This window comes from Pelobates fuscus, chromosome 5, assembly GCF_036172605.1.
Source record: "Pelobates fuscus isolate aPelFus1 chromosome 5, aPelFus1.pri, whole genome shotgun sequence".
NCBI lineage: Eukaryota > Metazoa > Chordata > Amphibia > Anura > Pelobatidae > Pelobates > Pelobates fuscus.
The window spans coordinates 286,596,453-286,610,246 of NC_086321.1; the positions used below are offsets into that span (position 1 = coordinate 286,596,453).

Below are 13,794 nucleotides of genomic sequence, written 5' to 3' on the forward strand. Positions count from 1 at the left end.
TATAACAACTATGAATTAATCAGCCTCTTCTCATGAAATGGTGCCTTACTTTGGTTTTCATTTAGCGGTACATTAAAAGGGTTTACAGTCAGGTGATAATATTATAATCAAACCATTCATACTTCATATTTGTTAGACACAAATCTCTACATTGTACAGTTTTGCATGCCACACAGTAAGATGCTGTCACGTTGAGAAGTTAGAAGTATAACGTTAAATATTGCAGTTTGAAATCGCAAGTGTATTAATAATGATAAAACATAAACTGACTATTCCCACATAGTTTGAAGAGGTAAATTAGAATATTGAGTTAGTTTGAGAAAAAGGAAAATATACTAATATTAGTGAAATGTATGACAATATAAGATAGAGGTACTGGTCCTTATGCGTGGAGACAGTTATATTATTTTTTTTTGTTTTAAACTCTACACTATTGTTGCAAATCTATTTATAATTCTGAGTTTTCCTTAGCAAACTACATTCCATGAGCACATGATTTTAATATCCAGTGTCTATTATATATATACCTGATGGGCATTTTCCGCTGGAGTGAAAGTTCAACTATTATTTCTCATTAGTAAATATCCCCATTGTACCCCATCGTCTATTATCACAGGCACCAATTACAGGCGCAAAAATTGTTTTTAATGGAGGTAATTACTGATATGATATTACATATGGGAAAAAAACGTGGCATGCACACAAATAAAAGCAACACATGTCAAGTACTAAAGGAGTACATTTTCTTTAGCACATATCTAGAAGTATGACTTAATAGAAAATAAACGTAAACACATATGGAATACATTTTTCTTGTCCTGCTCATGTTCACACAATGTCCAGTGCAGCTTCTAACAGCTAAAAGTGACTCCGAAATAGGGATTGTCCCCAGAGTCACTCTTGCCAAAAATAGAGAGCAATAAATCATTCTGGCATGGAAATTCCATACAGGTTTCGCTAGTTTTATTTCATTTTTACCTAGAGATTGCTAGTAAACATTTCTGCTCTTATTTCTTATCTACTCTTTACATACCGTTTTGCCCCAAGTCTAAACATCTGCCTCTGTCAGCATTGCACTGTATGTTGATCTTGCTAGTCATTGGCCTATAATTCAACCTGTTCCTAGTCCCGTATAGACTTTTTCGTTTCTGTGCAGTTATAAATATAGCCTGGTGGGATGATCCACATTCGGTCTTGGGATCGGCTGTTGCATTGCTAGTAACGTCATCCTTCAGCCACTCAGTCATACATAGTGAACAGTATAACTTGTAAATACACAGCCCAAATTTTTAACAAATATACAGAATAGCAGGCATAGCAGATATGGAAAATTACAAGGTTTTTATCACACATTCTAATTTTAGCCACAAGCAAGCCATACTGCAGGATCTGACAGTAACATCCACCCAGCATTCTGCATCATCTGTCATGGAATTTTGAGTTACCGTATAATGGCAGTCTGTGAGAATCGCAAGGGATGCTGGGAAGACACATTGGTGCACAGACTTTGAAGCTAGTTTGTGGCCAGAGATGGAATGTGTATCAACCTGTTTGTAAAATACCTGCTAAACTTAATATCTGGTCACCTTTTTGCTAGTCAAATATACAGGTATAATTATAAGGACATACGTCTTAGACTATTAGACTCATCAGCATGCACCACACATCCTCTTTGTGACTGGCTAGTCTTAAAACTGGAGCAGAAGTCATAAGGGATAAGAAGATTTCAGAGTTGTGTAATTTTTATGAACCTATATATGATTCCATTGAAATAATGCTTTTATATATATTTTTAGAAGTACTGAATACATGACGGGCTGGGCAAATGGTAGATTTCCAGAGGTTTCAGAACATCAGCGTCCATGATGGTTTGCCAGCCTTTACAATGTTCAGAACATTTGGGGTTCTACCGTTTGTCCAACCCTATCTTAACTTATTTAAAAAAATATTATTTTTTTTTATGATGGGTTCACTTTTAAGTATGATCACCAAAACACATTGGATTGCGCATTTATCTATACATTTGACTATGTAATTAAATAGTATTGCTGTGTCCCAATTATATCTAACTTTGTGCACACAGAATATTAGATTTTGAGCCTGGTGAAGGAAAGATGTGATAAATATATTTATTGATTTTGAGAGATTGCTTTCCAGCAGTTTAATTTTGTAAGCCATTCTATGCGGTTTGTTTAATTGAAATATAGTTTAGGCAGACAGACAGTTGCATAGACAGACTGACGAGCATATATACACATATACCAAATAATCTATATATGCAGCGATAATTATTGTACTATTGCCTTTGACGATTTTCATTATAAAAAATGTACTTACGCTCCAATCAACTTCCACAAGAACATTTTACCAATAATTTTCATTTTCGTACCAATGCATAAAAGCGTATTAAAGTCAGCATGATCCAGTTTTTAAGATTATTTCATGTGATTTTGTACTAGCATTTTTATGAAAGAAACAGATGAGATACTGTGATGTGAAAACATGATGTCTGCCCTTTAAATGCAAATCCTGTTATCCTGTTATTTCCAGTCAACAGTAACTCAAAGTAGTCAGTTTTTATTAAAAGCATAATGGGGAGAGATTGACAAGCAAATCTGGTTTTATTCGACTAAGTCCTGCTTTCTTGCCACTGAAAAATAAAATGAATAATTAACGAAAAACACACATGTGTGCGCCTATAAATAAATAATAAAAAACACCTACAAAGCAAACATAACAACCTATTGCATGTACAAAGTCCAATTTAGACACTAGATTACAGGAAACAGACAATTCCGAAAATACAGCATTTTTTTGCGTGGAATCTGCGTTGCAATTAGCATACAAAACGGTAGCCTTTAATAGATGTGTAAGCAAATGATAATTAGGGAAACATATCATAATAAAATACATGCCATATAAGGGTCTTTATACAAATACTATTATACAAAACACTAAATTTAAACAGCAAATCATTATGTATTCTATTTTTAAAACTGTGACACATATGTCAAAGCTTACACTTATAAATGGTGTTTTTGAACCCTATCAGGGTTAATTTACTAAAGTGTGACTATTCAAGGAGTATTCAAAGTGACCTTCAAAATTAAGACCCTGAACTAAATGCATATCTGACTCAGAATTTTTACTTTCTGACTCAGAAGTTAACTTTGGACTCTCTCTTTAGTAAATAACCCTAAATGTGATTTCTTGAAATCCAGTTCTTCCTACACTAAATTATATCTATCCTGCCATTGCCTTGTATTCGTATTACACCTATGAACAATTGTAAGCAGTTTGGAAAGAACCCTTTTTTGTGTGCAGGACCAACATGGCTACTGCAGCTTTTCACTGTCCAAAGAAAATTCCACATGACCAGATCATTTCTGTCATGGTTTTATGTGGTAGTTGAACCATCTAGATGCTTTGCAAAGAAAGGAAGCAAAAAGAGTATAGTTCATGAAACCCAATTAAAGAGACAAATATCCCCTCTAATGCTGTAGAGGACCACAATGCATTGTGATGCACACACCCTCTAATGCTACGGGTTTATAAAAAGCCATCTTAAATCATGGTTTTGTCCAGGTCAACCTTGACTGGGAGTGGTCCTGCCTCCTCACTTTCTTCGGTGGGGCAGATGGTAACTGCAACTACTGGTTGCAATGGAAATGGAGCGGGCTTTTCCATGTCATCAAGATATTCTTTGTCCCCGTTGATGCTCAGTGGCTATTGAGAGAGATAGATGAAACAATACATATTGAGTATGACTTTCAATAAAGAAAAATCACTAGTTAATCTGGCAACAACAGGAAATTATACTTTTAAATCACAAAATGTCTACAGCTTAATTTTTAATGTAAAAACAAACTATATTAATTAATTAGTACTAATAATTATTATTTTAAAATAAATTATATGAATTAATTGCATTAATTCATTTCCAGAATGGCAAATAAATCTTTCTGGACATTTTTACATCAACAATATTCCACATTTTTACAGGTGTGATAGACTATTTGGAATTTTGACACACAGAACTCTTAACTTAAAGCTTAAAGCTTGTTTATGCCCTTAATGTTGTTAGGACGTACTGAACACCCTGCAGATTTGAGGTGAGCAGGGTTAAGGGGAAGCTATAGTCACTAGAACAACTATAGCTTAATGTAGTTGTTTTGGTGAGTATAGTCAGTCCCTGCAGGCTTTTTGCAGTAAACACTCCCTTTTCAGAAAAGACAGTTTGTACATTACTGTCTAGGGACACCTCTAGTGGCATGGATGCACTGAGCTTTCCCCACATAGTTTGTTTTAATGCATATCTATGAGGTGATGCTGACTGGGAAAGCATTGGATTGGCTGAGATCATCAGTTTTTATGATTTCAGCCAAGTGGGTGGAGCATGGGTGGAGCCAGAGCCAGCAGACCAATGCAGCACTGGAATAAAGATGAGTTTTCTTTCGTTTTATACTACGTGTAATTTTGAAAAAGGCCATTAGATGGCGGTCACAGATTACCATTTGCTGTGTTAAATAGTAAAAACTATTTCTAATATCAGAATTGATATTAGCAGTGCTTTTTGAGATTTAGAGGTAAGAGTAGGGTAGCATTAGAGTTAAGGTACTGTTATGGTACGGTATGGGTTAATGCTGGGTATGGGTGAATGCTGTTTTAGGGTTAGGTATAGTGTAGGGTTAAGGTTAAGGCATACAGTTAGAGTTAGTGTAAGCATTGGGTTGTCATAGCGTTAGTGTGGGGGTTGGTAGGGCTAGCATTAACTTCAAAAATGTATGTAGATCCTAGACATATGCGAAATTTAACAATCAGGACTGATATATAAATATATTTGAGGTTTTTTTTTATTTTTGTTGCACTGGATGTGTAAAAATGTATTATAAGCAAAAATATAAAAAAAAAAAAACATCCCCCCCAATTTTCTATTTTTTTTATACAATATGTTGTTGTTTTAGGTATACATATAGGAAATTAAATAAAAGCCCTTTCTGTCCTTAAACCCCCCCCAATATATAATATGTGTGGGGTCACTTAAAGTAAAACTCTTAAATTATGGTGGAACAAACCTATAGCTCAAATTCAATTGCCTCCGTCCTTAAGAGGTTAAGATAAATTGCCTCCGTCCTTAAGGGGTTAAGATAAATTTAGCAGCACAACTGAGAGTAAGCAACGGGACTCACATTAAAATAGGAAAATTACTAAGGAGCACACAGAGTCCAAAGTATTTAAATGTAACTACACATTTCAGTGAGAACCAGCAGCTTTGTGCATTTAAAGTTTTGACATACTTTTTCCTTTGATGAATGGTAACCAATGGTTTGTAGATGCAGAGGATTTGCGCTAGATATGTAACACTTTTATAAATAATAATTACTAAATAAGAACTGGGTTTTGGTTTCTATGGGACTCCTTACATTTGACTGAAAAGTTGTTGTTTTTTCTTTTGTAGAAAGGGCTCAATTCCATGCCCTACTAATTCAAACTTTTGCTTAAGTTTGCAGTCAAGTCATTCCACCCCCCCCCCCCCCCCCATTCTCGTAGTTTTTTTGTGAAAAAACAAAATTATAGTATAACATTGTGTTTAGGGGAAACAACTTACCCTTTCCCCAGTCCTAATATAGAGTTTTATAACATTTTATACAACAAAATATAGCTGAAAATCCAATTTAAATGAAGTGGCAAAGCATAAGATTTGATATAGCAATGTTTTAGAGTCAAGTCTATTTGAAATATACAGATACCTGTTCAATACTGAATACTGAAATACTGTGAGCATTTATTCACACAGTACCATAGTTTATAAAAGGATACCATAAAATGTCACAATTTGCATTACAGCAGGATTTCCTGCTTAAAGACAGATCTCACCAACAAAACGATCTTGCATAATCAATTACATTCATCAATTTCAATGGTATTTGGAAAAACACCAAAATACTCAACGTAATCCCAGTTACATATCCAAATGTAATGTAACATTGCAGCTTGTTCCAGTTAACACTTAAAGGGACACTATAGTCACCAGAACAACTATAGCTTATTGACTTTGTTCTGGTGAGTAGAATCATTTACCTTCAGGCTTTTTGCTGTAAACACTGTCTTTTCAGAGAAAATGCAGTGTTTACATTACAGCCTAGTGATAACTTCACTGGCCACTCCTCAGATGGCTGTTAGGATCCTTCCTGGGTCATGGCTGCCTAAAATGCATCCAAACATTCAGTATCTCCTCCCTCTGCATGCAGACACTGACTTTCCTCATAGAGATTCATTGATTCGATTAATCTCTATGAGGAGATGCTGATTGGCCAGGGCTGTGTTTGAATCATGCTGGCTCTGCCCCTGATCTGCCTCTTTGTCAGTCTCAGCCAATCCTATGGGTAAGCATTGTGATTGGATCAGGCTCCCACTTCTGATGATGTCAGCAGACTGCTTGTTTTTCTGAGTCAAACAGCATGCAGAGTTACAGCTTCAGGCTTGAATACAGTAAGATTTTGGTATATTTATGAAGGCATGAGGGGCACAGGGGGGCTAGATTTAACACTATAGGGTCAGGAATACATGTTTTTGTTCCTGACCCTATAGTGATCCTTTAAAATATTTTGGAATGTGGCAAGACTCTGATATATCACCTGGACTTCGCATTGCTAAACTATCATCCAAAAGTTCTCCTAAAATCAGTGCTTATTTGCTTGGTTCATAATTATCTCTCTAGCGTGCTATAAAATCAGATTCCTACTCCTTCTAAAACCTCAAGTATAACTTTTATGACAAATAATTCCTCATACCACAAAGCATTTTTTAGGTAGGGTTAGCAGGCTTCTCCTACAGAGCAATACAATATGGAATAACCATACAGGAAACATCTATTTTCTAACCACTTTGATTTGAAAAGGCAGAGTTCTGCCTCTCTGTATTTACAATGAAACTGTAATTTTTGTTTTGTATATGCTTTATATGCATAATACTGGAATACTTAGTAAGCTGAACTTTCCAGGATATGCTGGCAGAAATGAAATTTTACAATGTATTCTTCCTGTAAAATATTTATGAATAATTAAAGGTAAAACTATGTGGATGACTTATCTAAACTATTTTCTGAATAGTAGCTTCCAAATCCCCCTGGAGAATCACAAGCAAAAGTAAAATGATGACAAATTATTATTTTACCTTCTTTTATTTAGCAATTTACGTATGTCAATGGTGACCGAGTTTTTGCAGACAAAATAGTGGATGCATTAGACTGGTGCAAAAGATTGTTTTGGATGGTTCATCTAAATGAAATGCCTTTAAATCCACAATCAGAAGAATCATATACCAGAGGAGTCTTATTAATTAAATTTGTCCAGGTGCAGATTAAAAGGCATTTGATTTGGACGAAACAAACTTTTGCACAACTGTTGTATGCACAACATGGTACAAAGAAAGAGATTGGAAACATTCCGTGCTCTTTCTATTTTATGAGCACTGTATATTCAACAATTAAAGTGACATAAAGTGTTCTGCTATGTCAAAGTACTCTACCTGTGCCTTTATGTGTTGATCAGGTGCTGTCACCAGACTGGCACAGCTAAGCCACAGCATTACCATGATTGATAAGAAGAGGCAAGCAGCTAGAATCCAACGTGGCAGTCCAGAGCGCCTGGGAGAGTCAATAGAAAATCAATAGACCATGCATTAGCAAATGGCACCATTACCTGCATGGTGCCAACAATATCCTATAACGGGTATAAAATAAGTGACAGTGGCAAAGTTAAAGTTCAGTTGTGACACATACATCCTTATTCTAATTAAGGTTTCAAATGTGCATGGCTATAAGCTAGATATATTATGTATAGTGTAGTACAATCATAAAGATATATGAACAGAAAATTTAAATGGCACTGTTTACCTAGTATTTAACCTCTTTAGCCATTTTACCAACGTTTTGCAGTATGAGAGCAAACCTCGAACTTCTATATTCTTTTGGTAGGTCTAAGATATGCATTAGTATTGCTTCTCACGTCTGTTATACTTATTTACTGTACAATATAATACCGGATACACACCAAATGTATCAAAAGAAAATCTTTATTGAGCCTATAAAAAAAAACACTTATAGCAATATTTCCAATATGACAGTATGAAAGTTACATAGTTACATAGTTACATAGCCGAAAAGAGACTTGCGTCCATCAAGTTCAGCCTTCCTCACATATGTTGTTGCTGTTGATCCAAAAGAAGGCAAAAAACCTAGTCTGAAGCGCTTCCAATTTTGCCACAAACTAGGAAAAAATTCCTTCTTGACCCCAAAATACCAGTCAGATGTCTCCTTGGATCAAGCAGCTATTACCCCACTAATTAGAAATTATATCCCTGTATGCTATGTTTTTGTAAATATTTATCCAATTGCAGTTTAAATTGGATATAGTATGTATTCAAGTAAATGTATTTTGCATAGCATGCGCATGTTTTCAATGTCACAGAAAAAAGAGAAAAACAAAACAAAAACAATGCTGCAATCTTGGTCTAGTAAAAGGTTTTACCTACAAAGCAGAATTCTTACCATTTGTGCACCCGTTTTATCTTTGGGGTCTAGTTTAATCTGTTTCATCTGTTTAAGTGCTCCTATGTACTAATAAATATTTATTTGCTTTATCATGTTGGAAAGTTGTGATTTTCTGTAGTATGCATTGGACAAATATTACGTTCAATCTATACTGGCATGGAAGACCTTCCTTCCATCTTTCTTTCTCTGTGTTTCATCCAATGACCTAATTATCAGTTTCCCAGCCTAACCCTTAAGCACACCTATGGTCCAGATCTTGTTATTATCTCCTTTGAAACAGAATTGGAAAATGCCTGAATTCTCGACTGTTCGTATGGTTTAAGTAGTGGTATGGTAATGCTTTGCGATATACTGCATGGTCAGGCAACAGCTTAGGCTTATGGTAAAATATATCACTACAATTAAGCATTCAAATGTTCTTTAACACAAACTCTCCTGGACATAATACCACTATCAATCTGAAAATCCACAGCTGTAAAGTAAGATCTAAAAGTCAGATAAAAAGTGGATCTGACACTTTTTAGTATTTCATGAAGGTATAGTCCTTATCAATTACTGATCAACAATGTGTTGGAATTTCAGTGAAATTCCAATGCAATCCAAACAGACTACTTTGCTTTATGGACAAGCCCTAGGTTGGCAGCAGTGATGGTTTTGAGATTCAGTCTTATTCTATGGAGTCTCCTGTAGTCTTGCCAGATCTTCCATAGATCTTAGTTTTCTGAGAGTAGAGCTCATAGCAACTGAAAGACCTTCAGGCCAAAGATGGCAGTGGCTGTGAGCTTGAGGTAAGTAAAGATTACCTTCCCATGCAAACAGTGGCCACCAGACTTACACCAAATATGTCCCTTTTGGGAATCTTTGCAAAGTATGCAAAAAAAAAACACAAAGGGATAGATCTGCTTTAATTATGTTAGTACCGATGATGTATTTTTCTTAATAAATACAACATAAAAAGCTATCGTCTACTCACTTGGACATACATCCTAGGAAATCGTGCTCTGATTGTGATGTCTCCATATGAGGCAGCTTGTGTTTCATCTTTGAGTCCTTTGCAGAGGGCTTTTCCAGTTTGTCCCGCAGACCTATGAAGAATTTGAAAAATGATCTTTATTTAAATAAACAAGCCTGTAAGAGTAACTATCTACTTGCCATTTTCTACATCTATGCACAAAACACAATCACATTTTGGCTGCCAACTGTTGTGCAAATCTATCTACCATATTTACTTAACCTCATATTCACAACACTAAATCAAATATCAACAGGATTGTTATATGATGTCACTAAATCATATTATTTCCTCCACTATACATTCCCAACCAGGGAGGAATATTTTGAGCTTTCACTTTGCTAACACCCAAATTCTACATTTGTTGGATGGAGTGACATAGCGCAGTAGGAGTTATAGCTTTGAATAGCTGACTCGCCTCTAAATCTCATGATAGTATCACAAAATTCTTAGCATGCACAGCCTCTCCAGCCTTTTGAGGACATTGTGCTCTTTAAAGTGATACCAGGTCATGTTAGGGATGACAACTGCACATTAATAACAAACAAATAAACTATACTGAACTTCAACTACAACTTCAGTACACCACTGTACACACATGTCAGCATTGCCAAGGATTCATGATGAGTATTAGAACAGCCTGTAACAAATTCCTCAAAGACTAAGTTCTTCCTGCACTTTGATTAATATTCAATGATGCCATTTCCCTCCTCACTGCAGGGAGAGGAATGCCATAGAGGCTGGGCTAAGGAAGGGGCAGCACCGGGGGGAGACTATGCCACTACTGGACGTCAGTCGCTAGCATGTTATGCGGTCTGACACTGGATGTTTTTTTTATGCAGTGATTTAACATACTCTCATTCCAGGGCTACTAATTATGTTGCTGTAGGTTGACTTCAATGATCTCAGTGTGTTCAGAGCTTCATACTGAAATGCTGCACATATAGGCTAATGGACCATGACTACTTCAAATCACTTAAATGGCCATGGTGCTTGGAGTAACCCATCAAGTAATTTCTGCACTAGTATTAAGGTGGTGAGGCTACCTTGGTGCTTCTGTGACACAGAGGAGCACTTGGACTCATGCCCATGCCTTTGCCAGCTCTGCGTGCGCATCCAAATGCTTCTCAAAAGTAAAAAACTGAATTTCATGTTTTTCTATAATCTGCAACATCACATGATCAATTTTTACTTAGAGATGTGTTTAGCCGTGCAATAAAAACATTGCAGTTTCTACAAAACTGCAATGTTTTATATTGCAGTATTAAATATATAGGCCCCTGAACCCAAACCACTTCACTGAGATCAAGTGGTCTGGGTGACTTTAGTGTCCCTTATATTTTGCTTTGTTAGTACATTTTGAGAGTTAAATGAATGGTGACAATGTTTAATTTGCAGCAATTTCCATATAATTATAACGGACCTCAACCTTATTTGCACATCTGTTTTCAATGTTTACAAAAATACAAATATGCATTATGTTACTATATTATAATATCTCATATCTACACTCAGTAGACTTGACTTAATATTTTTGAAAAGGCTTTTCAAATGATTTAATATTTTTGGGTACAAAAAAAATGTTTTTCCCCCAAATATTAAAATATAAAAAATACAGGTGGTCCTCACTTAATGACCTACTGGTTTTACGATGGTTTGCACTTAAGGATTCCCTGCACTAGTGAACTGGTCTAAGTTTGGGGGAATTGTAGACCTGCTCTCTTTCGCATGCTCGCTAACGCATCCTCACTTACAGACCAATTCGTTGACCGTGAGAACAGCCTATATACCATATATATAAAAAAACAAAAACAAAATAATTTTACAAGTTTATCCAAAAATATCACATAATTTCAAAAGCTTATCAAAAAATATTAAAATTGAAGCCCATATTACGTATAATTGACATGCAATGCTATATAATTTGGTGGAAACACCATGCATTTATAATTCCATCTTGCACAATGGTTGACTGCATAATACCAAATGACAATGCTGAAATATCACAGTCAAACTTAGTGATGTTGATGACTGTGTGCAGACTTTTACAACCACTTGCAAAGGGTTTGTACCTTTAATCTCACTGTCCTATATACCTGTGTGTGGTTTCAAGGTGTTGAACTTGGATGTAAGCCAAGCCTTCTCTGTGACATCTGATCTGGGAGCCTGTAATTCTAGAACTGGGTATTCTATCTCTGGCTGGGACTAGAAAATAAATATACAGATGAAAAAAATTAAGAGAAAAATGTACATTACTTTCTTTCATTTTACATGATGAGAAAGGCATCAATTGTTTAAAAATTAAAGCATTTTTTTATTTGGAAATATTAATTCAACATAAAAAATATAAAATTGGGTACAGTTGAGAACAAAAGAATCACAAATGAAGAAAAATATATGAACAATATATCTTTTTAAGCACTGTCTCTATAATGCATAAAAAATACATAAGCAATATGCTAGTTTTTATTATATCTTTAACAACTATGATGTTCTCTAAATTATAAGAACATTGTTATATCTAAAAGAACTGGGAAAAGGCTAGAAATTATCTGAAGTAGATCTAAAATAATAATTGCTAAGAAGCAGAAGTAAAGACAAAAGAGGGAGGGATAGACATGGATAACAAAGAATTAAGCAGCACAGGTCCAGTCGTTTGTATTGGTATCAACATACTTTTTACCATCATAAATTCAACCTCATACATACAGACACACAGTCACATATAAAGACACACATATATAGACATGCACACAGTGACACACATACACACACACACACACACACTAGGACTGTCACATATGTGCAATAACACACTTCGGTGCATGCACATATGGGCACACACCGACACACAGTCACGTACATACATAGACACATAATCACAGCAATAGTCAGATACACAGAAAAAAATCACCCATTTACAAAGTTAGATCACACACACACACATATAACGTTTGGAAGAATAAACCTCCCTTTCCACATGCAGCTTTCCCCTGTCATAAATATAGGTAAAAAAAAAAAAATAGGCTTAATTTGTAGCTTGTCTGATCTCTAGTGATGGGTAAGCAGGAAAGCTGTGTATTGGCTAGCACAGACTCCTTCCTACTTCCTCTCAGTGGGCTGCCCAATAACAGGCAGCAAGTGTCAAGAATATAACATTACATTCCCTATGCATGCTACCTTTAGAGATGCTGGAGGGTATAAAAACTTATACTTCTACATTAATAAGGTGGGTGAAGCAGCAAGAAGTTTTGCATTTAATGAGGATGAAAAGAACGGGTCTGCAATATAAATGTAAAAGATGTAATTTTTCTTTTCTAAATACTCACCTATTCATTAAAACCACTTCCAAACATTACCACGTTCAAATCCAATGCAAACATTTTTTTTTATATACAATGGATCCCATATCTAACATTTACTGAGATACTGGATTAATAACAAAACGGTGACATTTTCTCTTTATAGTAAGTAGATCTCTTAGACTATACATTAACTGCACACTTTGCCAGCAAAATGTATAGATTACACAATGTCTAAATTGTAATACCTAACTGAAGCTAACCTTGTTATCCATGAGGTTGCGAATTAAAGTTCTTATTTTAGAACAAACATCAGACACATACCCACAGCCCACTTACAGCTACAGAATGACTTAGATAGGGTGAATTACATGAGTGTGGAGTGTAGCAGTCTAAAACATTAATCAAGGATACACTAAGCTCTGTCTATGGAGGGAATACAGCACCAACGTGGCTCCTGGCAATTAACAAGTAACAATAGCTGAAGATGACCTGCTGGACGAAATTGGTGGTGGCCATGAGTGATAGCTTGAGATAAGTAAAACTCTCTCATTTAGGAGTTAAATCACATATTTCTGTGTTTGCATCCCTTGCCACTCCTTCCCTGGCTGTGATTGACACAGCCTTCATGAATAAATGGCTCCTTATTCAATCAGATGTGACAGCACAGTATTATTACTTTAGAAGTTTTATCACCTGCACTGTTAAATAAACTTTAATCTCACACACACGGCTACTGCGGCCTCTAGCAGGCTACTAACAGAGTAGGAGATAAGAAATTCTAAATTAAACACACGGTGCAAAAAAGGAAGTTTAATAGTTAGATTTCTCTTTACAGAAGTGTGTAAGGAGACTGTGTACATCACATGCACGGGAGGTGTAACTAGGGCTGTATAAACAAAGTGAGTTAACTCCTAAATAGCAGA

The 13,794-nt window shown here is 35.6% G+C and overlaps 1 protein-coding gene across 1 annotated transcript in view; it reads right to left on the bottom strand.

The window, feature by feature from the left end:
* Nucleotides 1-623: 623 nt before the first annotated feature.
* Nucleotides 624-13,794, bottom strand: part of TMEM59L (transmembrane protein 59 like) — a 78,492-nt gene continuing 65,321 nt past the window's right edge. The window contains exons 5-8 of the mRNA XM_063455405.1: nucleotides 11,663-11,771; nucleotides 9,528-9,639; nucleotides 7,531-7,648; nucleotides 624-3,726 (exon numbers count right to left, since the gene is read on the bottom strand). Of these exons, the coding sequence (XP_063311475.1) occupies nucleotides 3,565-3,726; nucleotides 7,531-7,648; nucleotides 9,528-9,639; nucleotides 11,663-11,771 (501 nt within the window). The 3' untranslated portion in view covers nucleotides 624-3,564. The remainder of the gene's footprint in view (nucleotides 3,727-7,530; nucleotides 7,649-9,527; nucleotides 9,640-11,662; nucleotides 11,772-13,794) is intronic.